Source organism: Dryas octopetala, chromosome 2, assembly GCF_963921425.1.
Source record: "Dryas octopetala chromosome 2, drDryOcto1.1, whole genome shotgun sequence".
Lineage (NCBI taxonomy): Eukaryota > Viridiplantae > Streptophyta > Magnoliopsida > Rosales > Rosaceae > Dryas > Dryas octopetala.
The window spans coordinates 29,404,685-29,431,148 of NC_141367.1; the positions used below are offsets into that span (position 1 = coordinate 29,404,685).

At 37.5% G+C, this 26,464-nt stretch overlaps 5 protein-coding genes across 5 annotated transcripts; 2 read left to right on the forward strand and 3 right to left on the reverse strand.

Annotated features, from left to right (window-relative positions):
* Nucleotides 1–453: 453 nt before the first annotated feature.
* Nucleotides 454–2,984, reverse strand: LOC147295376 (RNI-like superfamily protein). Its single transcript, XM_086233742.1, has 2 exons — nucleotides 2,285–2,984; nucleotides 454–1,783 (listed from the first exon to the last, which is right to left on the reverse strand). The coding sequence occupies exons 1-2, from the start codon at nucleotides 2,495–2,497 to the stop codon at nucleotides 560–562; spliced, it is 1,437 nt and encodes a 478-aa protein (XP_086089868.1). The 5' UTR covers nucleotides 2,498–2,984; the 3' UTR covers nucleotides 454–559.
* Nucleotides 2,985–5,031: 2,047 nt separating this feature from the next.
* Nucleotides 5,032–11,433, reverse strand: LINC3 (little nuclei3). Its single transcript, XM_086233671.1, has 8 exons — nucleotides 10,942–11,433; nucleotides 10,528–10,737; nucleotides 10,158–10,411; nucleotides 9,609–9,879; nucleotides 9,439–9,522; nucleotides 6,896–9,003; nucleotides 5,642–5,843; nucleotides 5,032–5,545 (listed from the first exon to the last, which is right to left on the reverse strand). The coding sequence occupies exons 1-8, from the start codon at nucleotides 11,224–11,226 to the stop codon at nucleotides 5,327–5,329; spliced, it is 3,633 nt and encodes a 1,210-aa protein (XP_086089797.1). The 5' UTR covers nucleotides 11,227–11,433; the 3' UTR covers nucleotides 5,032–5,326.
* A 2,556-nt stretch (nucleotides 11,434–13,989) lies between these two features.
* DCP5 (decapping 5) lies at nucleotides 13,990–18,811 on the forward strand. Its single transcript, XM_086234071.1, has 8 exons — nucleotides 13,990–14,244; nucleotides 15,367–15,467; nucleotides 15,956–16,027; nucleotides 16,106–17,050; nucleotides 17,548–17,619; nucleotides 17,930–18,130; nucleotides 18,244–18,351; nucleotides 18,420–18,811. The coding sequence occupies exons 1-8, from the start codon at nucleotides 14,097–14,099 to the stop codon at nucleotides 18,567–18,569; spliced, it is 1,797 nt and encodes a 598-aa protein (XP_086090197.1). The 5' UTR covers nucleotides 13,990–14,096; the 3' UTR covers nucleotides 18,570–18,811.
* A 687-nt stretch (nucleotides 18,812–19,498) lies between these two features.
* On the reverse strand, nucleotides 19,499–21,452 carry LOC147295379 (clavaminate synthase-like protein At3g21360). Its single transcript, XM_086234384.1, has 3 exons — nucleotides 21,087–21,452; nucleotides 19,983–20,236; nucleotides 19,499–19,844 (listed from the first exon to the last, which is right to left on the reverse strand). The coding sequence occupies exons 1-3, from the start codon at nucleotides 21,450–21,452 to the stop codon at nucleotides 19,499–19,501; spliced, it is 966 nt and encodes a 321-aa protein (XP_086090510.1).
* A 2,888-nt stretch (nucleotides 21,453–24,340) lies between these two features.
* LOC147295380 (Cytochrome b561/ferric reductase transmembrane protein family) lies at nucleotides 24,341–26,225 on the forward strand. Its single transcript, XM_086233993.1, has 4 exons — nucleotides 24,341–24,794; nucleotides 24,905–24,956; nucleotides 25,062–25,258; nucleotides 25,754–26,225. The coding sequence occupies exons 1-4, from the start codon at nucleotides 24,636–24,638 to the stop codon at nucleotides 26,078–26,080; spliced, it is 735 nt and encodes a 244-aa protein (XP_086090119.1). The 5' UTR covers nucleotides 24,341–24,635; the 3' UTR covers nucleotides 26,081–26,225.
* Nucleotides 26,226–26,464: the final 239 nt, after the last annotated feature.

Here is a 26,464-nt window from a genome sequence, read left to right on the forward strand (position 1 = left end):
CCAACATGGCATATTGGGTCCCACAAATTACCACGTGGCACACACATGGCAAAGATTGGTCCTTTGTGGCTGAAAAGACGAAATTACCCTGCCACGTAGACGCCACGTCAGCATTTCTAACGGGGTTATTGACGGAGTTGACGGAATCGGGTAACGTGGGAAACGGCATAAAGGTTCAGGGGGTTATTATGTAACAAATAAATGTAAGGGGGTAAAGTGAGAAAACACCTAAAAGTCAAGGGGCAAATGTGCTAATAAGCCTAATTATTATCCCACAAAAATGGATTAAGAAAATTTCTTGTTTAAATGTGCTGGTGATCAAATGGGTTAGAGTTGCTTGTGAAATGTGGGATGGTAACAAATTGTGCAAGTGAATGTTTTGAGAAAGAGTTTAGCATATCAGCAATTGAAGATGAAATATACGCTGTTCCTGCGGCCAGAAAAGAAATATGAAGTTCATGTTAGGAGACAAAAGCAAGGAAGCAAACCAGCAATAAAAGCCAAGTTACAATTACTTATAGAGGGGTTATATTCTGGACTTCTACAAGAAAGTACTACCCTATAGGAACCAATTCAATAATAGAACTATCATTAATTGCAGAAGACCACTAAGCCACCAGAATCCATCAATGCCATAGCTTGAAAATCCCAAAGAAGCCATGAAATGGGAATTTTGATTTGAACTACCATCACCCAACTCTGCTTTTAAATTGGATTCAAGCAATCTGACCTCTGGCTGGCATGGCTTTACCCCAAATGGGACATGGCCTGCTGGCACCAATGCACTGGCATAGCAGAGATTTGGGTTGTTCCAAGCACCAAAACGACTCCCCATTTTCTGATAAAACCATTCAGATAATTTAAGCTCCCCTGTCAGGTTGTTCCCATGTAGATAGAGTGCACTAAGACATGGTAAAGTTGCAAGTTTTGGTAAGAGACTGCCTGTGAGCTTGTTGTCACTTAAACCCAAGAACCTCAGTCTCTTTAACTTTGATATGGACTCAGGAATGTCACCTGTTAAACATGTGCCAGAGAGATCCAAAATGACCAAGTTTTGTATCTTTTGCCACTCTAGGCTGTTGAGGTCTCCACCAATTGGGTTGTGGGACAAGACCATCTCTTCCAAGGAATCCATCTCTTGAAGTGACTTGGTCAACCCACCTGAAAAATTGTTGTTCCTAAGGTCCAAAAGGATCAATTTTTTTAGATTACCAAGCTCACTTGGCAGCTTCCCTTCCAATAGGTTGTTGCTCACATCAAGCTTTAAGAGTGACGTTAAGCTTCCAAGACTGGGTGGCAAAGGCCCAGATAATGAGTTCCCACTTAAGTCAAAGATTAATAGCTGAGTCAACTCACCAAAACTATTAGGAATTGGACCAGTAAACCAGTTTCCAGCAAAAACTAGCCTCTTCAAGTGGATTAAATCACCAACATTTGCTGGTAATCCACCAGTTAATCCATTCTCTAGAAGTACTAATGATTGAAGCTTTCTGAGGCTACCAAAGCTAGATGGGATTTGTCCAATAAGGCCAGGGTTCGATCGAAACTCTAATGATTCTAAGCTGCCAGCAAGTTTCCACCAGTTGTCTGTGGGGATTGCAACTGCATGCTTGTGTGGTGAGATGAAACAATTCAAAAAGGATAAAGATTTCAGGTGCTTCAAATCAAAGAGTTGTGTTCTAAATTTTGCATTTGTGGAACAACTAAGGGAGTTGTCATGAATGGGCCCAATATTTAAGGCAGTCACATACCAAAGCCCATCAAAGAGATCACAAGACACCCCCTGCACAAAAAAATGAAAAATCCTATCACTCTGGAAACCCAAAACTTCAATGTATATAATAACTGGTGGTTATAAACTTAGCATGGAACAGTAAAGAATGCATGTAATGTTGTGCAAAAGTTCATTTATTATTTCTGCTAATCACTTAAATCTGTGCCACATACTTTGAATAAAATTGTTCTATAGCTTGATGTTGATCAACCCCCACCCAGTCCACCACAACCACTGCTAATAATAACAGGAAGAAGAAGAAGATTTCTAGTTTGTGAAGTACTGTAAAGGTGCTTAACTGTAGCATGTATTTTCTTATTAATTTTCCAAACAATGTTAAAAAATTATAATAAAAAATTATATGCACTAATAATGAATAATAATCATGAAAGAAAAACTGGAACTTGTCGTAGCCTTACAGGCATATTTTTGTACGAATAAAGCTTGTCACTTTGGCAATTTGCAGTACCACAGACACCGTATAGAATGGTGGGTGGGGGTAAAAAGTACCTGTATAGGAGTCCACCCACAAGGATCCGGATAGAGGTCTGAGCCATTCCACCATTTACCCACAAAGCCTTGTATTGCAGAGTACAGAGCTTCTTGCTCTGTTTTCTCCATTGGAGCTACATCTACATCTGTATCTTCAGAGCACCAAGCAGTCATAAAGAGGACAAAGATAACAAAAATGACAGGACTGATATTGGCGGTATAACCCTTCATGGATGTTAAATTCAAAAAGTTTGGATTACAACAAACTAGATACAGAATATAACCGAGGAGGCCAAAGTGAAGAAGAAGCTAGCTTGAGTTGAATTCAAGTGAAAATTCTGGTGACTCTATCAGATGCCCCATGCATTGTATCTATGAAACCCAGTAGAAGATTTTTGTTGTTTTTTTCTCTTTTTTCTGAATCATGGGGTTTATGGGGTAAAAGTGACATGAGGAACATACCCAAAAGAGCAATGGTTTAGGAAACACAAAACAATCATAGATGTAATTTCCATGAGAAACAACAACATGGGTTCCTTTATATATAAGGAAACCACAAATGTTTGAGACCCAAACAGAATTTGAGAAAGATCCAAAGCTGTTGAATGAAGAAAAAGGCTAAAGGGGAGAAGGGTAACAAAATTGCAGAAAGATAACAGAGCTCTCTCTCTCTCTCTCTCTTCCTTGTGTTCTTATGGAAAAGCTAAGAAAGTATATAGCAGAGAGAGCCAAGACACACAAGATCAAAAGCGCAGTTCTCGAAGAGTAACAAAGTAATAATAGTTGTGACAAATGACAACAATAATAATTACGAACAGAAGAGTAGTAATACTAAGAGCATCTCAGAGGGACTTGATAGTGAAAGCGAAAGCTAGGATTGCCCTTTATACGGCTCTGTTGGTCTTATCAAACATTTAATTGACATCTTTTAATTTAATGTGTTGCTTTTATCATCATTGTGTTCATTAAAAATGTTTACTTTTTGGGGGGTTTAAGGGAGTGGTAGTTGGGAGGGGTTATTAAGGTTGAGAGATTAGTTATGGGAAGGATTAGGTTTGGACTTTGGAGGGTTGCACTTTGCAGGGGGATCGGGGCAGTAGTAGCTAGGGGACCATTTTGTCCATGCAAAACACAGAGGTGCATGTAAATGCATGCAAGACAAAAACATGGGTTCTTATCTCTCCCTGCTTGCTTGCTCTCTAGGTCTTTTGGCTTTTGGGTTTTTCAGTGTCTTTCTGAAATGAGGTGGAAAGGACAAAAGAGCATTGAATCTTTAAATGGGTGGGCAAAGCAAACTCTATGGCTCCAACCATGGCTTTTACCAATTGCTGCACCTATTCCCTTCTTCATCATCACCAAAATGAAGGAAAACAAATCATTCCTTTCATTACCTCTATAATTAACCACTTAAAATACGAGTGAGTTTTCAGTGGGACGTGGCCCAGTGGGGTATCTCATGTGGGTCCTATCTCATGTGAGAGATGTCCCACTGGGGCATGTCCCATATAAGATTTATCCCTTAAAATACCCTGCTTGAAAAGTTAACTCACACTGTCCCACATCAACAGAATTTGAACCTTCTCCTCACCCTTCCCATTTGATCCAATACCATAATTACCCATTGAAACTGGTGTTCTTTTTTTTTTCTTTTTTTTTTTTATTTCTTGACTTTAAGGTCTTCATTGAAACTATAATCTAAGTAGGGAAAGTTATAACAGAAGAGGACAACAGTAAAATAGTAAATGGTCCAGTCCAAAATTTTTTGGTTTTCCTCTCTTTCTCTTTGGCGTGTTTACTTGGGAATAAGAAATATAGAGGATAAAAAGCAGGTGTGAAAAAATTAATAAGGTAGTAATTGGAGCTTCTTCTTTTCTTTTTTTTTGTGCGAGGACCACAGTGTCTCAGTACTGGGGATGGGAAGATGGAAGGCTAGGCTAAGAAGACATAGCCCGGGCTCTAAATTTTTTTTGACAGACCTAGTATAGCTTGATAAGTCATTTTCAGCCTAACCTTTTCTAGAGGTCCCCGTTGTGTATTGTGTATCTCTGTGGGGGGATGTGTGAGAGAGAGAGAGAGAGAGAGAGAGATGGGTCTTAAAAGTTAAAACAAGTGAACCAGGACCTTATCCCCTAGTTACTTGCATTTCTCATCTTTTATAAATCTCATTTTAATGTCAATCTATGACATTCATTCACAAAACAACAGGGAAAAAAATATTTTTAGTCCTGTATTTTACTCCGAAAATAAATGTGTTCCTTGTATTTTTAAAACTTCATATTTGGTTTCTCTGTCTTATGTTTTTGCAATATAAGAATAATTTTAACAAAATCAAATTTCAATTTTTTTAAAAAAATTAAATTGAAGATTACATACATAATATTTTATCATTTTTGAGTAAAATTCGCAAACTTATTAGTTTTAATTTGAAAAAACAATTTTCATTTTAGTTATAAAATGTCTTTAAATTGTAAACAATATAAAACACAAAAACCAAATGTGAAATTTTAAAACCACAAGAACCAAATTTATTTTTGAGATATAACACATGGACTAAAATTGTTTTTTTCCCAAAACAATATAGAAAACCATTCTACAAACACAAAGTGACAAAACAGTATTAAAAAATAAAAACCATGCTCTCTAATTAATGAAGAGATGAATTTACAAGTACTATACATATCAGCTCCAATCATTTGGCTAAACAGGGTGACCACTGATCACAAAATTTAATTATTTCTTCAATAAAGGAGAAACATAAAAGAGTATACATCTCTAGATAAGGCCTAAGGGCAATAGATTGGAAAAAACAAAAAATGTGTCAAAATGGCTCCGATTATCAATTAGCAGGTGCTACAGCTGGTAACACTACCTTCAGCCAAGTCGGACATAGAAATCTAGCCCCTCCCACCCAAAAAAAAAAAAATCCTATTTTCACCAGAAGCTAGTCATTACAAGGCAAATTAAGGAGAAACAAAAAATGCTAAGAAATCCCACCAGAAGCTAGTCATTACAAAGCTTTCTGAGTCTCTGACTATCGTTTGAGAGTTTGATTTTCGCTCATCATGTTGTGAAGAAAGTCCAGATCTTCTTTCCTATTGACTTCTCGCCAGGATGCTCCTCCTCCTCATCATCATCATCATAGTCATCGTCGCTCTCACCAACTTTGCAGTTGCCACCACCAGATTCTGGTGTACCATTAACTTCCACACTCAACTCTGTATTTTCGACCAACTTTGCTGCATCAGCATCGTCATCAACAACGACTTCTGGTGTTCTGAACTGTACCACAACAAACAGAAATAAAACAGTTTCAGAAATTTCAGCTAAAAACCGTCACAAATTAGAAGAAACCAAAAAGGCAAGGGAGGATTTTACCCTAACGACTTGCTCCTCTGAGTATTCCAAACTTTTTAACGATGTGACCTGCACCAACTGTGTAGTTTGGCCATTCTCACCAGCCACACCCAATGATAAAGAAACAGATTCCGGATTTGGTTCTAAACCACCACCTCCAGCTTCTTCCTTCCTTTTCTTTTTCAGTTCAGCCGCAGCTCGTGTTGCTGTGACTGTGCCTGCACTGATCAACGTTCATACAACACTTCAGAATAATCATTCATTTTCTCACATGGTACAGGGGAGAAAATGTCAACACATTAGGCAAGATCAAATTGTACTTAATTTGGACAATTTATGCCAAACCAGGTCACATGTAAAACAGTAAAAGTCATGTCTTCCACTAAAAGATATCTATGTAGATAAACAAACAACAAAATAAATTTATTCATGTTCAACATTGCATCGTCCTTAAATTCTTTCTATGTTTACATTTTCTCGGATTAAGATAGGAAAGACTCCCAACTACTTGGAAAGAATCAAATTTATTTCTCAAACCAGTAATAATTTAGTAACAAACAACCTATTTATTAGCAATAAACCTTTCTCTTTTTTAGAAAAAAGATACCAAGTGGTTTTATTGCTCTAGGAACAATAGTTTCAAATGACAGTGAACATGCCACCCAAGGTCGCACTGAAGTTGGTTAGGACATTATTTGGCCTAGACGACTTTGGAATAGACTATCCTGGAATACAATGAACATTTTAATTGATACATTAACAATAAGGAGCTAGACAATTGAACTGGTCAGTTAATCCTTGACCAAAACAAACCCCCTGATACGGGTCAAGAAGCAGTTCTTTGTCACCCAAAAGAGAAAGAAACATGTGGATTGAAGAGACTGAAACATGTGTGCATTAAATAACAATTGTCCCAAAACATAAATTGATACACCAAGAGTCCAACCAAAGACTACATAAAAAATCTGGAGTTGAAATCGTGTTAGAATTCCAAATGTCCGAAAAACTTAAGGTGATAATCCAACAAAGTACCAAGAATAACACACACCAAATATATGTCTATGAGTCTATAAAGATATACACACACGTGTTATGCAAGTTCAAAGACCTTCAGTCCATCCCTGTACGTAAAACCAGTACAGGTACCACATCCTCAGCCCAAGTTGGTCCAAATATTATGATCACACCACAGAAACTGCAAACACTAATTTGTAATTTACTTCCAAATTAGCAGCCATTGTGCCAATGATTCATACAGAACATTAAGAAACTTACGTCTTGCGGTGTCTGAGATTATATCTCTGTTCTCCAGGTGTTTGCACAGATGAGGCAACGGGTTGTCGCCTCTTTGTGCGCCCACCAGCTGTGACACTACCAGAACGTCCTTCACTATCACAATCATCCTGCTCACTTTCTGTAATCCTAGAGCTCTGAGCACGCGACCGTTTCCTTCCAATGCTATTATTTGCTTTCTCAGCAAGACTGGAATCACCCCGACTTTCCTCATTAATATAACCACTGTCATTGGGCAGCATACTTGCACTCGATGGTTCTTCTGGAGTATCTCGTAGAAAATTTCTTGCATCTTCAACCACTGCCTTCACTGTGCGTGTTCTAGACAGTCTAGACTTGCGGCCCCTAGCTGGTTTTGGCCGACCACTGTTCAGCTCTGATTGCCCAGAATCTTCTGGAACATCTTTCACCCTACTGTCAATGAAGCTATGATCATCAATTGATGGAGCATACCCATCATCCACCTCTTTGATGTTGTTATCAGATAAGAGTGGTTGAGCATTGTTGGAGTCGTTAAGCATCCTAAAAGATGGCTGAGGCTCATCTTCATGACTGATATGCCCTATTGCTCCCTCATGGGCAAGCATATTAGGCTCCTTTCCTTTCTCTTCAATATTAATCTGCTTAGATGATAGAAGTGGCAACTCCGAAGATACTGCAGCAGTAACATTCTCAATTTTTTTACTTGGAGATACTTTAGAAACCATTGACTTGCATTTGCGGAGCAAGGATGTTCCCCATCCAGATTCTGTATATTCCAAATCAGGAACAGCCAAATCATGCGGAGAGTTCTTCAAAAATTCATCATTTAGCCTTGGGAGAGAAACAGCCTCAACATGGTACATTGGAGGTACTTGGAAATCAGAAAGTACAAATTCCCTTGTCATTTCTCCACAGTCCTTGCAACTCTTGATCCTCTCAGCAAAAGCAAGGAATCGACGTCTTTCCTCAATAAGCTGTTCCCGCTGGTGCTTGAACTTCTTGCTAAGCATACAAAGCTGATCAATATCTTTGTGTATTTCAAGTTGGTCTACTTCCAGCTGCTTCTTGCTCTGTGCAAACTCATCCCTTTCCTTATCAAATCTATTCCTTTCAGATCTTAATTCTTCCCTTTGCTTATCAGCAACTCCCTTCAAGTAATTGATACTTGTATGTTCTTTATCCTTCTCCTCCTCAAATGCTCTCTCCATTTCCTGCAGATGTTTCTCCATTTCGTCCTGCCTCTTCTGCATAACAGCCTCAAGATCTCTTCTTTGTGACTCAAAATCTTGAACCATCTGACTATGCTCAAATTGGGCCCTTTCAGATAAGGCTAACTGCTCATTCCTCATCTGGGATGCAAATGATTCTTTCTCTAGCTTGAGGTTTTCAAGCTCCCTCTCTATGTAATCATCCATTGCATGTTTCTCTTCTTTCAACCTTTCTCCTTCCATGCATTGTAATTCTTCCAATTTTTCTTTTTCTTCAACAATTTTTCTGAGCTCCCTGCTAACTTCAGCTCTCCTCTCATCCAAATCTTCCCACTCTTTCTCAAATTTTTCCCTCTCCTGCTTCAAATCTTCAGTTTCCTTCAAAAGCAACTCATTCCGAAGTCTATAATTCTTAATCTCCTGCTGCAGTTCTGACTGCAAATGGAGGTGTTCTGACCTCTCCTTGTCGGTAATTACCTGTTTCTCTCTCTCGTCACGAATTTGCAGCTCCAGTTGAACATTTTCATCCTTTATCTTCTGAATTTCATCTTTAAGATTCTGAAAGCGGTCTAAATCAGAGAGTATTTTTTGCCTTTCCTCTTCTAACTTGTTCTCATCAACTTTGATGGCCTTCTCTTTCTCCTTCAGATTTTTCAACTTTGCTTCAAGTTCCTTAATTTTCTCCTTCAGCCTCTCTGATTTTTCATGCAATGATTGTTCTCGCTTTAACAACATTTCTTCCCTGTGGTTGAATTCAGATTCCTTTTGTTCCACAGCATCTCTTTTGATAGTCAGTTCCTTGTCAAGAGATTTCCTCCTTTCTCCCATTTCCAACTCAAACTCCTGCATTTTTGTATCAAGAATCGCCCTCTGCTTGTCGAGCAGCTCTTGAAGCTCCACCTGTAATAAACCATAGACATACAAGGTATCAGACTTCTAGAACAATTGTATGACAATAAACATTCAACCTCCCTCCCTCCATTGAGAGCCATTTTCTGCACTCCAGTTTCTTTTCTGTTTTTTTACATTGGAATTAAAAGAAAAGAGATGTATCAGTATATTTGTATCAGTATATTTTCTGTTCCTCTCCTTTCCCATGTGATATTTTATTATCTATTAATGTTTTAATGGTTATAAATATTTCTAATCTATTGGTGCTTGCTATGGATAAGTTTTTAGTAAGTGAATGCTATAATACATCATTGCATGCCAGAAGAATACTTTAGTATAACATTCAAACCAACTGTGACTCTAAATGTAAAAAACCGGCAGTAATTCCATATATGCATCAAAGTGATCCATAAATACTATTTATGCATCAGAGTTGGGACTCACATTTTCTCGTAAACTTAGTTTTTCCTCCAATTCATGTAATTCCTTCTCCTTCATCTCTAAGATGTTTCTCACAGAATCAGCTTCCTGCAACCAAATTAACATAACAGAAAAATAATGAACAAAACTGAAATTGTACTTGTTGAAAAAACTCATCTAGACAAGAGACACACCTTTTCCTTTGATATTAAGTCAGCTAGTCGTTTATTCACATCATCTTCCTTCTCTTTCAACGTCGTGTTTGAAAAATCAATCTTACTTTGCGCCTCTTCAAGGTCTTTCTCCTTTTTCTTAATAAGCATATCATTTTCATTTGCTTTTTCCTCTCTCTCGTTCAGAATTCTCCGAGTCTTGCATAGCCTCTCTTCCCCTTCTTGTAGCTTCCTCTCCTGCTCTAGCAAGTCTTCTCTTTGTATGTAAAAAGCTGCCTTGTGTGCCTCTCGCCTAATGACAATAACAAGTAAGATTTAATTTTAAAATTCAAATGCACCAAACAATATGAATAAAATGATTATTAAAATAGACTATAATGATGGCAAACATTGAGTACACTCTGAATTAACATATCTGAAAGACATGTCAGAAATAATTAAATGAAGACATTTTTCACTGACTAAATCATAAGTGACAAGATGTCTCACATTCAATAATAGAACAGAGGGGCTATATTTGTTAGGAATGTGCACATCCTAAATGCAAGTATCTTGGGGTATAGAGCATACTCTGTACTTAACGAAAGGTGCTCCCTATGAAGAACATTTTCCCGTGTCTCCACCTCTTGCAATCTCATCTCCAACTCTGAACTTTTTCTGTTGACCTCAGCGAGCTTGGCTTCAGCAGCACAAAATTTTTGATTTGTCTCTAAAGATTTCTCTTCAATTCCAACAAGTAATGCATTTGCATCAACCAACTTTGCCTCAGATGTAAGCTTCATTTGGGCATGCTCCTCGTGCATTTCCCGCAAAGCCTTCTCGAGCTGCAGTGATGAAATACATCCATATCCATAAATATAACCCAAAAACATCTACTATACGAATTGACAAAACAAGCCCAGTGGCTAGAAAGGGCATACAGAGTTGAAAGGTATCATACCTCAGCTACACACTGCTTCTCGGCTATCAATACTTTCCTCAAATTCTCCTCCCGCTTCTCTACTTCAGACATTGCAATTAAATGAGCAGACTTTTCCCGTTTAAGAATCTCTTGAGTTTCAGCCAAAGCTTGACTCAATTCTTTATGCTTTGAAGTCCACTCTTTCTTCTCAATCAGAAGAAGTCCCATATTATGCTGGTAATCAAAGAGCTGCCCAACAACAAATATATTAGAAGAGTAATATAAGGCAAAAAAAAAAATTTGCACACTTGCAAAAAGGTTGAATCTTCATAAACTGCCCAGAAATTCTTAAAAACGGGTACCCAAAATTAACAATATGGAAATAACCCAGTGACCAGTATCAAATTAATCAAACAAAAATTTTGGGAAAAGAAAAGAAGACTGGTGACTAACCTCGGTTTTAAGCCTCTCTACCTTCTCGGAAAGCGCTTGGCGGTCCTTCCGCTCCATAGCCGCCTCATCAAGCAATCCAGCCTCCTTAAACCTCCTCCAATCGTCCATATCCCCTGTGCCCAAGTCCGGCGTCGTTTTGGGCCCGATTTCGCTCAGCGAACCCAATGGCGGCGGTGGACCGTCCACAAACGCCACGGCTTTACCCTTCGCAGCGTTCCTATGGTTCGAAAGCACGCCGCCGCTCCTCGGCGTTAGCGCCAGCGACTTTCTCTGCGGCGTGAACATCACGATTTCTCACGGCGAAACCCTAATTCCGTCCCCCAAATTGTCGCAGAATTATTATTCATATAACGAAAATGGAACACAGAGGAAATAGCAAATATTTGGCTTTCTTGAAAACCCTAACTCCAGATGTCCGTACAACGGCTATTTGATTTTTTTCAGTGCTCTGAGTTTGAGAATGCAAGCGAGTTTGAGGGGAAACCACGCTCGCCTTCCTTTGTTTTGGTTTTCTGTTTTCGGCTTGCGGTTTTTAATCACGACAGTGAGTTCGAATTTTTGCGGAAGGGTATTTCTGTCATTGTACTAGTGTTTTCCGTTACCTGGCAAATTTTTTATTCATATTTCTAATTTCCTTTTTTATCTGGATATTTCTATTTCTTTTCATTCATCACCACCTAAGCTAATCTTATAAATTTGCTATGTCATTCAACTAAAATACACTTTATTTAAATCATATATCAGAAATTTGCATTGTCCCTCTCAAAAGAAAAAAAGAAAATTTTTGTCATTTTATTTGAACCTATAGTTAGACGATCTATGTAGAAAATAAGAACCAATTATATTGAAAAGTAAAACCTTTAATTAAAATTTTCTTATTTATTCTCTATTTGTAACTAAAGAAAAAAGATTATGATTCAGTCCTCTTGTAATACGACCAACCAAAAAGACAAATACAAAATAGAACATGTTGTAAATTTTATTTCTAAAAATTATAGTAGCAACCTTTATATTAAAAGTGTAGGGGTCAATCCACATATAGATTTAAATTAGTCTAAATTAAGCACGACTCTCATCCTTAAAGAAGAGAGGGGAAGATCAATGTCGAAAGAGGCAAAATCTTAGTTGGACAAGGGATTGACACATGTCGTTTAACATTGTTTTTGTCATTAACAAAAAGTTTCAATTTTCAAATAAAAAACTGTTAATATCTTATTATGATAAAAAAAAAAAAATCATAAGTTAAGGTTTTCACACTAAGAAAATAAAAGAAAATATGGCCAATGACTGGTCCGTTTAAGACACAACACAAACACGACACGAACACAACATAAAAGTACAAATGAACTCATCTTATTTGTATGTTAATTTGCCTACATATTAAAAGCTTTTGTTAATTAGCACCCAAAGATAAACTTGCAAGCATTACACATACATCATACCGGCTTCGCTCCAAAATTGGTACTACTTCTATAGAGCAAGGTTCATGGTGGCGACTATTTGCCGTTGTCGTATCTACTAATAAAAAGACCAAAAAAGAATAAAGAACATGATTACAATTCTTCGTGTTTAAGAATAAGTATGATGTATTAGTATGTGGGTAATTAAACATGACATTCATGGTTAAGGGACAATATAAAATTTATATTCGTTATTATGTAAGAAAATTATTTATTTTAATTGTGCCTTGTTCTAAACTTCTAATATGTACAATAACAAAAAGAAAGAAAATTAATATAAACAAATTAACTCATACAATAACTCAAATCCATAGATTTGAATTTTAGGGTATTCCAAAATGTTCAAAAGACCAACCAAAATTTTAAGGCAAATTTTGTTTTTTAGAGAAATCCCACAAATTTGGTTTACGGTTTGAGTGTGGTGGAGTAGTTATTCGGTTATTCCTATATTTATTAGATTGAATCTATCTTAATCATATTTATATAAAATTTAAAATAATTAATTCACCAACCATTTTATGTTATTATCCATCTTTCTTGCTTTTTTCTCTTCACTGAGTAAAAAAATACTGATTTTTTTATTGTGCAATAGAAAATTCCTTCTGCTGCGTGCTTTGCGTCCCCCAAAATGCTAGTTACCATACAATGTGATACTCGCTTGCACCAAAATACTAGTTACCATACAATGTGATACTCGCTTGCACCAAAATGTTAGTTACCATAAAATGTGATGCTCGTTTGTGTCAAAAAGCTAGTTACCATATAATGTAATGCTTGCGCGCGCCAAAAAATTAGTTACTATGGAATGTTTGCTCAATCACACCAAAAGGCTAGTTACTATAAAATGTGATGCTCACTTGTGCCAAAAGGCTAGTCACTATAGAATTTGATGCTCGCTTGCGTTGCGTCAAAAGGCTAGTTACCATAGAATTTAATGCTCGCTTGCGTCAAAACGCCAGTTACCATAAATTGTATTGCTTGTTTGCGTTAAAAGGTTAGTATAAAATGTGTGCTTGCTCGTGTTATAGAATTTTTTATCATAGAATATAATATTTGTTCACGCTAAATGACTAATTACCATATATAATTTAATGCTCGCTCGAGCCAAAGTTTAGTTACTTTAAATTAGAATTGTGTGCTTGCTCAATGTCATACTCGCTCTTATGCCAAAAGATTTGTTAGCATAGAATATGATACTTCGCTCGCGCAAAAATTGCTAGTTACCAGATATGTGCATAGATCGTAGTCTGGAACAAATCACCATATCCTCGGGACAGCGACTACAACTCATTTTGCTAAACTATAATGGGTAATTTCGTAATTCAGCATTGGACGATTCTCCAGCAACCCAGCAAGTCACCCTATTCAAACCCAACTGAGTGGCCAAAAAAAAAAAAAACCCAACTGCGATTCCTCGTTTACTAAACAAGTATAATATGGACCTCTTTCTCCCCAAATTCAACCAAAAAGACCAACAAGTCCGAGACCGATCCATGTGTCCTTTTGCCATTGGCCAACTCATTATTATTCGTTAAATTACCTAAAACGCAAAAAATTGTAGGTATTAAATAGGTGGATCTCCCTCTTTTCCACGAACAGCAAACCGATAATCTCAAAGCCACCCCCAAAACCAAAACCCTACTCTCTCTCCCTCCCTCTCGAATCTGTATGTGTTAGAGTTTGAAATCAGAGGCCATGGCTTCGGAGACTGCTTCCAGATCGAGCTCAGCGGCCGATTCGTACATAGGAAGCTTGATTAGTTTGACTTCGAAGAGTGAGATCAGATACGAAGGCGTTCTTTACAACATCAACACCGAAGAGTCCAGTATTGGACTCAGAAACGGTACTGAGTTAACTCGCTAGCCTTCGATTTCTATTTCTCAGGATTTGTTGATGTTTTTTTATTTATTATTTATTTATAATTTTATTTAATTGATTTATTAGTTTATTAGTTTATTTACTAGTTACGGTGGTCTAGATTAACAGTGCTATCTTTTATAATTATTATTGACTTCGGATTTTTGAAAATTTCGTTAACTGTGAATCTGCTATTAAAAATGATAATCAGTTGGCTTAATGTGTTTTTATGTATAAATTGCACAATTCTTTAGACTTGGAATGTTGGCAAGATGTAGAATGGTTTATCTATTCTATAGTTGGCAAGGGCTAAATGGATTTTTGAAATTGCATCGTATTTATTGTAATTGTAATACCTATATTAACCATTTATTCTGTTACTATCTACTTTTCATAAAGGAATTTGGCTTCATAGTAATTGCACTTTCCTTGATACCATCACTGATATGGTAATGAAGAAATTTCTGGTTTGAATTCCCAACTAAAAAACTAAGCAAAAGAAACACAGAGAAGAAAACATTTTACTTGAAAAGCTTGCAATTATGTATAATTTGAATGTCAACTATTTGCGCTTTAGAGGAATAAGAGGGAGGAAGGGGTGGTGGGAGTGATAAAGGGTAACCTGGTCTGCATGTTGGTTTTATGTGTCACGGTCTTCAGTTCTTGTGGTTGCGGCCTGCTCAATTTTTTTATGCACAAATGATCTCCAAGATTTGGGAAGGTCTTTTGTTCACTTTATTGCATTTCATAGTTGCATGGCATAAATAAGATATCTTGATATATAACCAGCCACTTGTGGTGCATGGTTATTTGTTTTTGAATTATGGTTGCATCCTTTTATTTCTGGTTCATTATCATAATGCTATCAATGGTATAAGCGAATGTCATTAGCAATGTTGAAATATATAATCATGTATGAAAATAAAGGCTGAAGATCTTAGTTTGTGTAACTTTTAGAGGCCATCATGCTGAGTTATGAAGCATGAAATGGTTTTATGGATAGTTCCAGTCGCATGTACCTTATGATATAGGTTGTGTAGTTAAGTGCTATGGTTGAGCCATGGGTAGATAAATTGGTGCTAATTTGTTACTTCTTTTTACATGGCAGTACGATCTTTTGGAACAGAAGGAAGGAAAAAGGATGGACCACAAATCCCTCCGGGTGACAAAGTTTATGAGTATATACTATTCCGCGGGAGTGACATCAAGGTATGGTATACAGAGATGCCTAGGAACCTAGGACTATACTTAGTATGGAGTCACATTTGCAATAGTGCTCTATATCGAGGTCTGATAATTTACAAAAAAAAAAACTAAGATCTCTGTGGTCGTGCAAATCACTTGCATGTGTATTTTTGATAATCTAAAATTACTCAACAAATGTATTTTGTTCAATCTCTGGCATGGACTTTGATTATCTAGGGATTGTAAAAATCAAGCATTTACTGTTGCAATTTGGTGTTGACTACTACAGTGTGTGTAAAATCCACCTCAGATATGGTAACTCTTGAAGTATATGATAATAATAATATAAGATGAAGACAGTAACTCTAATGGCCTGATGCATGATGTGGCATGTAACTTGTCGTAATGTCATCATGTCCTCTTTCGGAACTTTGTAGACTTGGATTCATTTCTGTTTACATTTTCTATGTAATCATCACACTAAGTATTTTATTATTGCTTTTTATTTCCAGGATTTACAGGTTAAGTCTTCTCCACCTGTTCAGCCTACACCACCCATAAACAATGATCCAGCTATTATTCAGGTAACATAAGGAATTTAAAATTTTGTGATGCATCTAGTTAACCGCTTTTGTGATTTATTCTCTCTCTCTCTTTTGCAGTCCCACTATTCCCGCCCAGCCCCCTCAACCTCGAGCTTGCCTTCACCTGCTAGTGTATCTTTGACTGATATTAATCCCCATACTGCACAATTGGGACTTCATGGTCCAAATTTCCAAGGGAGTTTACCTTTATATCAACCTGGAGGGAATATAGGGTCATGGGGTGCTTCGCCTCCTCCTCCAAGTGCAAATGGTGGTGGGCTTCCTATGCCAATGTACTGGCAAGGATACTATGGCCCTCCGAATGGGCTTCCTCAGTTACACCAGCAACCTTTGCTTCGACCACCACCTGGGCTATCAATGGCTTCATTGCAGCAGCCATTGCAATATCCCAATTTTAATGCCTCCTTACCCACTGGAGCTTCAAACTTACCTGATGTTCCATCACCTTTGCTTCCTGCTGCCAGTATTAGTTCCCCTAGTTTGACCTCTACTTCTTTACCACCATCAACCTTGCCAACTGCTCTGCCTCCAGTGCCTTCTACCTCACTAGCTTCTGAAACATTTCCAAGCTCAATGCCCAACAAGGCACCAAGTTCTGCCCCTTCCGCAGCCATGCTCAGTGCAAGCCTGCCACTACTTTCTTCTCTGACCACTTCAAGCCCAGATATGAGTGCTGTTGTACCACCAATCTCTAACAAGCCTCATATAGTTTCCGGTCCAACCTTGCATTATCAAAGCATTTCTCAATCTACTTCGTCTGTTGTTGGGACATCCAATTCCGTACGTACGGAGACGCAAGTACCTTCTTTGGTAACCCCAGGTCAGCTGTTGCAGCCTGGATCTGCTGCAGTGTCTTCTTCTCAATCTCTGCAAACAGCTCACAAGGATGTGGAGGTAGTTCAAGTCTCATCGTCAACCTCATCAGAACTGTCGGTCCCAGTTCCAGCTGAACCTCAGCCACCAATATTGCCATTACCACCGCCTGCACGGGATGGTCAAAAGGTGTGCTTTTCTCATACATGCATGTGCACACACATACATGCATGCGTGCTCTTGAACTTGTTTGTTATGTTTTGCCTTCTGCTTCTATATTTCTATGTCTGTTCATATGTTGGTGGATTTAGTAAAAAATTGGATTGTTATACTTCAATGGGGGAACATTCAACTTATTGGACAGGTTTAGTTGATTGAATTGCAAGTGTTTAGGATAAGATGGGGTGGGTTTTTGTTTTAGTTTCTCTGTGGTACATTTATTTATGTAACTTTGAGGGCGCTAATTAGATTTATGTGGAATTGTCACTCTGAATTCGATTCAGATTTTAAATTTCTGTATAGTTAAAATTTTTGGATTGGCGGTTATCACAATTTTAGACTAAAGTTGAAATTTAAGTTCATATATTTTCTTCTATTATCCACTCTATATGACCCGAATGCAATGAGGTCTCTAACACACTCTCTCTCTCTCTCTCTCTCTCTATATATATATATATATATTCCAGCCAAATGGAGCTCCATTCCAAAATCGCCATGGGTATACTTATAGAGGGCGTGAAAGAGGACGAGGAACTGGGGTAATGTGTTATTTACTTTTTCAGAATTGATTAATTGAGGATCTTTGGAAATTTGCATTTGGTAGAATCTGAATGATGACCTAAATGTGAATTGAAATGGAAACTTCTTGATTGGACTTGTTCAGTCAGTGAAGATAATGATTTTCAGCTTATCCGAAAATTTTTAATCCATAGCAAGAGATACATAGGAGAAAATATAAATTATCCAAATATAGGATTTCCTCTGATTAAATTCAATTTACGCTTATCAATAAACTGGTTGTAGTTTTTGGGAACCCTGATGGTGCCAAACACTTAATATGGTGTGCAGAGTTCACGTCCCTTGACAAAATTCACTGAAGATTTTGATTTCATGGCAATGAATGAGAAGTTCAATAAGGATGAGGTTTGGGGTCATCTTGGTAAGAGTAACAAACCTAATTCTAAGGACAAAGAGGGGGATGGAAAAGCCAGTGATGAAGATGATACTGAAGATGAAGATGATGCGGAGTTGCCAAAGGCTGATATGAAGGTGAACTTTGCTATCTCATTTTTCATTGTGAAGCTAGATGAGTTCTACATAAGAAATAATCTTGTTATCACTTCTGCCATCTCAATTTCTTTAATTTTGCCTTTGTACCCCAGCCCGTATACAATAAGGATGACTTTTTTGATACCATCTCCTGCAACGCTCTTAATTATGATCAGAATGGAAGGACTAGATACTCTGAGCAAATAAAGATAGATACAGAGGTAAACTGTGATTTTTTCCTACCCTAATTTTGGAAATTTTCATCAATATGGTTGTTTGTTTGTTGTAGACTTTTGGCGCTTTTACAAGGTATCGGGGTGGTCGAGGTGGCCGTGGTCCTGGACGCGGTGGCCGTGGTCGTGGTGGTTACTACGGAAGGGGTTATGGCGGCTATGTTGGAAGGGGTCGTGGCCGGGCCATGTCTCCTCGCGCTCCATAGTTGGCACTTGGTCTTCTGGAAGTTTTTATGTTGGGTAAAAACCCAATGCCCCATCGGCCCACAAGAACAACAAACAGATTTGGGGCTGTGCTAATGTTTTCTTTATTTTAACTTGTCCAGAAAATAAATAGAAGGAAATATGTTTTTTAGCTTCAAATTGTGTTTTATCTGTTTCCCCTGATTTAACAGTCCTTTTATTGACCTAATCAAGAAGCACCGAATTTTATTTTAGTTAAAGAAAACTTTGTATACTCGTGAGGCATGAGTTTAGATTTTTGCCGCCATTGTATTTTGTTTTTGGATGCAATCGAGGCACTCCGTTGTTTGCTATGGGCTTTAAAATGATCACATAATATTGGCATTGGAAAATTGAAGCTGGAAAATTTGGCATGGGGTTGTTGAGGGCTTGCAGATATTACTGGTTAAGTCTATCAGATTGAAGATTTAAGAGATGCAGTTTTTAATGATGGGGCTTGTCTTATGGTTGCCCCGGCGAGACTTCAGCTTTGCCAACTGGCAAGAAACTATCAGTCACTAAACAAGTCCTAGACTGCCCTCTTGTATGGCAATTCATTTAACAGTTAAGAACTTTTCAGATAGAAAACGTTTAGACCCTGGATCCGTTTGAGGAATCCGTTTAGGGATTTGCATGCATGATTCAAGTCCAAGTTGAATTTGGATTCTCTACTTGTATAAGTCATGATGAGATCACCAGACAGTAACTTGCTTTCATTGCAGTGCTTAATTAAACATTGTCCAAATACTTAAAGCGATTAAATTTGCACGGCATGAGAAACAAAGCTCTTCTTCAAATTTTGGTAGACCTGTAACAAAAACGACCTGTAACAAAAACCCACCACAGTCCTCAGAGTCACAGACCATCAATAAGGAAAATGCTTTGGGCATATGCATATATAATACCCAGATCACTACTTGCATGTGGCAACCAAGACTCTCCTGGGAGGAAGAGAAGGCCTTCTTCCATGGAGCAAAGCCAAGTTATCAAAGAAGAGAACATCACCCTTCTCCCACTTAAATTGGATACTTTCTTCTTCAATTATCTCCTCACATCTCTTCACCACATTTTCTGGAATCTCCGTTCCGTCAGCCATCATGGCAGAGCTGTGCTCCTTCCCATGCATGCCTACAAGTGTGTTGAACCACATTCTCCTTCCTTTTCTTCCTTCAAACACCTTCGTTAGTGACCTTGGCCCCAATATCGTCTTGATTGCACCATCTGGTAGCCACTCCACGTCCATGCCTAAAGCATTAGCCCTGCAGTCAACATATATTTTTGTTATTTCGTATATTTAGATCAACATCTTCATTAATAACCTTAGGCCTTAGTTATCAAGTCTTTCTGTTGTTTTTCTTTTGTTTACATTGGAAGGGATCCAACTTTTATGTACATACCTTCTCTCAGCTTCTGCACGGTCTGATGTGCCAAAAGCATCCTCCCAACCCCTACCCCTCATAGAACCTGTACTGTTCTTACTAAGAGCTGTGAAACTGTACTTCAAGCCATTTGCATCCATTTCTTCTACAGTTTCTGGGAACTCCTTCAGCATCTTTTCTGTTACTCGGAAGCTTGGAACAAAGGGTGTTTCTCCACCTTCCGGTGGTGGTGTCTCACAGAATAGGATCACTTTTTTAGGATATTCCTTAATCTGGTTAATTAATTAGTTACACAGTAAAAGTAATGTTAAATATTAAGAACAGCTTATTAATTTGCAGATGCCAATATTGGGTCAACTCTTTGGAGTAAAATTATATGTTTGAAGCGTAAGGTAACTGAGATTAGGTGACAAAGTGTGCATGATTGTTTTACTTTTTGAATACATAGTATAATGGATGAATGATGTTAGGGTGCAAGAATTAATTGCTTAATCCTTTACATCATCACAGAACGCCCCACTAGTATATGTGGTGCATAACAAATTTGACATAATATGATATACTAGTTGATATTAGGTTGGACTGAGTTTATGTTTGACTTAGCTTAAAGAATTCAGTCAAAAATGTGTTATTGACTCAACTCAATTAAGAATGCATGGTAGTTAATATCTCTGATTCTGATCTCTCTCTTGGCAAGGCAGGGGAGGAAAGCAACTGACCAAGTATCACATTCTATTATAGGCTTATTAATTGGTCATCAAACAGTGATCTCATCAAAGAATCTAACAATTGATGTTGTATTAGTATTACTTCTTGGTGATCGGTCAGATTTGAAAAATTGTAGATTCAGTCTTTTGTTGGTTCTAAGAAAGTTAGAAGAACTGAAGAGTTTCCTATGATATCATTACTTATGAAGAGTTTGCTGAAAAGAAGAGTATAGATTAATTTTGCTGCTATCTAACACACCTAATAACAAAATAGATCACACACTCAGCTACTGACTTTGCAGCTAACAAACAGCAAGAAGGGCATTAATTATCTGATGTTCTTGGCATAATAAGGTAGCATTTCAATTAAGTAAACAAGCTTAATTTCTTAAAAGTGTAATATATATGCGCTTACCAACACCATCTCATGGTGATAGTATATGAATTCTGAAAGAGGTCCTTCATTGGCAGTCCATACTCGCTTGTGCACATGTGTCCGAGGTGCCGGCCCAACATAACGAATATCATCCCAGCCGAATGTTTCGACGATATCGTTGAACTCCTCTGCATTCTTTACATCGAAACCCCTAAGGAGGACTGCACTGTTCTTGATAATCATCTGCTCAAACCAGTCCTTGTTCTTCTTCAAAGCCAAAATAAGGGACTCCACATCATTCTCATTGGCTTCTGTAGGTTGCAGCACTAGTGGCATGGTTTCACCATCCACCACCTTTTGCCCTTCACATTTTCCCACTTTGAAGTACTTGCTCAAGTGTTCCATAATCTCTCTTTCTGTCTCTATAATCTATTCCTCTGTGTTTATGTGGTTTATGAGGAGCTGAGTTTGAATGCGGGTATATGTAGTAGTGGTGGCCGGGAAGATGGTTTGCTAGCTGGCTACTTCGTATGGATGGTATCCAATGGACAGATTTAGTCTATTTGTCATGACTATTTTTAGATTCTTTGTATGTCGTATTGTGTGAAGTTTTGTGAATTTCTTGGGCTAATTATGATTGGGGAGGGAGGTAGTGAGGTACCTCAAATTTTGAGACTTTTCTTATAAAAATGTGTGACTACTAAGTCAGCTACTCCCAAACTACTATATGAAATACAAAAACATAAATATATATATATACTTAGGGGGGCTTAGGCAGATAATTAACAATTAATAAAAGCTGCAATGTCTGAGCCTTGGACATCAACGCGTTCATTAATTTTCAATGGAGCTTCTTTACCAGGGTTTAGCCGTCCAACTTATCCATGAGTACCAGAGCCATATAGTAAAACAAAAATGAATTATGAAAGAACAAAGAAAATAAACCATTACTTGTTCTTTGTTATGTAATATTAGATTATTAGGTAGCACACTAACATTGGTTTCATATACATGGAACATTTTGTCCATTTAATACAAGCTCATAGCAGACAGAGCTAGCTTTGTCTGATTTGTAACTTCATTGTTTTAACTTTAACCCCAATGCTTCTCTATCTTTGAAAGCCTTGATATATACGTGAATATTACTACCTTGGTTGTCAGACGTTATGGGCTAAGCAAACTGCTAACCTACAGAAGCAAGTTGACAAATCTCTGCCTAGGAGTAATCTAAGCCGGCCTTGCATATCATTAGTCAAGTCACAATGACCACATTCATTATGATAAGAGACAAAACGGGAGTAATTAGTAACTTCACCACCAAATTAAGCTTGCTTTGGGTTTTAATCAGTACATGAACCTCCTGTGACCAGTTTCTGTCCTATGCATTTGAGCCTTGTCCGGTTGACATGATCATTTCAATTTCATCCCTGCTTATACTCCACTTGGCAATTTGATAGGCTATGGATCAGAAAGGTAATTCTTTGAGTGCTAATTGGCAGGCAAAGTCATGTGGAGGCTTCTATTTTTCTTGCAGGTAGCTGCAGGCAACACTTTTCTACTGTGACAGGAGTAAACAAAGCTCTTCTTCAAATTTTGGTAGACTTGCAAAAGGGCATGCCCCAACAAAAACCCACCACACACCATCAATGACGAAAATGCTTTGAGTCATTTTGACAGAATCAATTGACAGTTCCTTCTAATCAAGGGTGGATATGTAGCATATTCTGACAGGCAGGTGATCATTGGCTTGAAATATCTGTAAGGGTTGTCCAAGCATTACCTTTGGACAAGTCAGGCACAAAAGTGCAAGGTGTTGCCATGGCAATCTTTAATTTCAACTCAAAATAAACTAATCTTGTTTTGACTAAATCGCTTATTATTAAGTGTTATTAAGTAATTTACATCATTACCACAGAATGGTAATTCAAAGTGGACAAAGTCATTACTGAGTGACATAGCACTAATATACATGATATGCAATTTTGGAAAGAAATCAGGTGGTCTTGGTTAAATTAGGACCAAAGTGTTCCATTAAGATTTAGACAACTCAACAGATGAACACCTAATTTATACATTTTGTCTGTACCACATATCAACTCGTATTTTATAGATTGTTGTCTGTTACCGCATGACATATCAACAATAGACAAACTCACACATAAATAATGGACAAAGTCACTCTGCATAAATCCAGGGTTATTGAAAAATTTCTGCATCACGTGCGTAGTAGCAAACACTCAATAGATTAGACTAAAACAGAGATTAAAACAAAGAAGAGTCAAACACTCAAACAGTTTTAATGACCGTAGTGCCGGGAGTAATTTAAGTGCCTCTCACTCAATTCTATGAAGTTTTTTGTGTATTGGACCGTTAAGTGTTCTGAACCAAGTACTATATAATTGAGTGCAGTTTTGTTCATCCTGTTTAACTCATGTGTATGCTCACCTCTTATTTAAAAAATTGACATGTGTTTAAAAATACAACAATGAGTTAACCCCTTATATTTAATTATTACTCAATAATAAACAATACATATAAAACATTTTAAAATATTTAAAACTTCAAAATTAAAAAAAAAAAAAAACTTAAGAAAACCCATAGACCACCCACGTGTGCATCTCCCCACCAACCCCCGCCCCTTATTCTTCCTTCTCCTCCTTCCTCATCCCAGACCTTCTGCAACTAAACCCCAAAGTCAGGTCATCACCGATCCAAAAAAAGAACCCAAAGCCCAAAACTTTAGCCCTCTCACATCTCCTTCCTTACATGTTTTTTTTCCTCTACCCAAAACAAAAACAACCACAATGGTTTTTATCTTTATAATTAGGTAGAAAGCACATTGAATTTTAGAAGCATATACCTTTTTTTTTTTTTTTGGTCATAAGGAAACTGAATCTGAATCTACCTTTCATATAAGGCTCATGTCATCAGACTCATCACCAATTGAAAAAGAGAACCCAAAGCCCAAAACTTGGGGTTTAGTTGCAGAAGGTCTGGAATGAGGAAGGAGAAGAAGGAAGAAGGAAGAAGGAAGAAGGAAGAAGGGGGGGGGGGGGTGGAGGCTAGTGGGGAGATGCACACGTGGGTGAGCTATGGGTTTTCTTAAGTTTATTTTTTTTTAATTTTGAAGTTTTAAATATTTTTAAATATTTTATATGAATTGTTTATTGTAGAATAATAATTAAGGGATTACTCATGTTATATTTTTAAACATATAACAAGGGAAGAGCAAAACTGCTCTCCTATATCATTTAAGAAAGCATCTTAATTTACTCCAAATAATGTTGAAACAAGACACATAAACGTGCCAAACTCAATTTTATCCGTAACAGAGATTATAAAGAGCAAACAGAGAATTAATAATAAGATATAAATTATATAATCCAAAGGTAACCTCTAAAAAAAAATTGATCTAGTGGGACAGTCTGAGTAAATGCAACTTTTTCCGCATAAAGAATTTCAAAAAGGAAATTCCTTTACTCAAAATGGGTAGCACCAGTGTAGATCTAGAGCTCAGCTGTCGGTAGATAAAAGGCTTCTACCACTTAACACTGTGACTGAGCTTGGAGTTTTGGTACTGCATAAACCATGGCCTCTTCAGTGTCTACTTCGCTCGTCCCAGTGCTTTTCTTTGCCAGGATCTCAGGGCTTCTAGTTGCAGTGCTGGTCCTATTTTGGGCTTTGTCTTTCAAGTCCAGCTTTCTTCCTCACTCTTCCTCTCAAGAAGACCAGGGCCTTATCTATGCAGTATGTACCCTCTCCACTCTCTCTTCACATTTCTTAATTTGCTCTGAAAACCCAGAAAGATTTTCAATTTTTGAAGCCAAAGCTGATGTGGGTTGTTCTTGTTTTTCCAGGTTCTTCATCCTCTGTTCATGGTCATTGGCTTTATTATTATTAGTGGAGAAGGTAGTGGCAGAATCAATAAGTTAAAAAAAAACAAAAGCTGACCCTTTAATTGATAAAGGAAGCATTTTTATTAGTTGGGTTTTGAGTGTTTTTTTTTTGCCCCAGCAATTCTGGTACATAGGTGGTTGCCTGGTTCAAGGAATTTGAAGAAATCAGTGCATTTGTGTCTGCAAGGTGTGGCTTTGGCTTCTGGGATCTTTGGGATTTGGACAAAGTTTCAAGGGCAGAATGGCATTGTGGCTAATTTCTATAGTCTGCATTCTTGGATGGGTTTGATCTGCATCCTCTTGTTTGGAGCTCAGGTCTGTTCTTCATACTTCTAAATTAACTCATATTTTTTGTTTTCTGTAAACTAGTATTGGGATTACATTTACAAAGAGGTAGTGGTCATAGGTGACACGTAAAGAGGTAGTGATGCCATTTGTTGACCCCTCTCCCCTGAGTTTCATTAAAAACGAAACACAAGTACTTCTCTGTGTTTTCTTTTGGTGTACAACTTGTGACTTGTGAGTGCCTTTATCTTTAATAACTTGATGACAAAACTCTGTCAATTTCAATATTATCATTAAGCAGAGATGCTTAGGATACTTGTAGAATTTGCCAATTTGGGAAGCATTGTAGGCCACCTTAATCAAATTATCAATGAAAATAATTCATCAAATGGGCCAGAAGGAAGCCCACCCAAATAAATAAATAAACTAAAAAAACAGAGAAAAGAAAGAAAATAGTCAAAATAACAAATTTATAATGTTCGAAAATTAAAGCTGTGGCTGATGTTATTAGATTTCTGATTGCAGTGGTTGATGGGTTTCCTGAGCTTCTGGCATAGAGGGGAAGTGCGCACAGTAAGGCTAAGGGTGTTGCCTTGGCACATCTTCTTTGGACTCTACACTTATGGTTTGGCTGTGGCCACAGCAGAAACTGGGCTTTTGGAGAAGTTGACATTCTTACAAACAAAGAGGAATGTATCCAAACACTGTCCAGAGTCCATGGTTGTTAATTGTTTAGGTTTGGGGCTGGCATTGCTCAGTGGCGTTGTAATATTGGCTGCTGTATCACCCAAGTCCCAGGCCTTTCAAACTAAACTCATTTACTCAGATACCCAAAAATCCCTGTCTAATTAATACACATTCTTCTGTTGCTCATCTTTATAATAATGCATTCTCGAGTTGATGTGTATGTACTTATGTACTGTGTATAGTCCGTCATGTTATCTTGTTCATTATCTATATTTCTTTTCACAATATGAGAGAGGTGTCGAGTTCGAAATTCTCACCAAAATCAACAAGCCAATACATAACTTCTTTAATTTTATAGTCGTATAGATGATGTATGTGTATGGGTTTTGGTTTTATGGTAGTGTGCAAACGATCATCATCATTGGCAATTAAATAGTCAATCTTGATTTGTAATAGCCAACAATTACGTTAAAATAATAATTATGTAAATAAGTTTTTTCATTGACACAAAATAGTAAAATAATTATGACCAAACAGATACACTGCCAC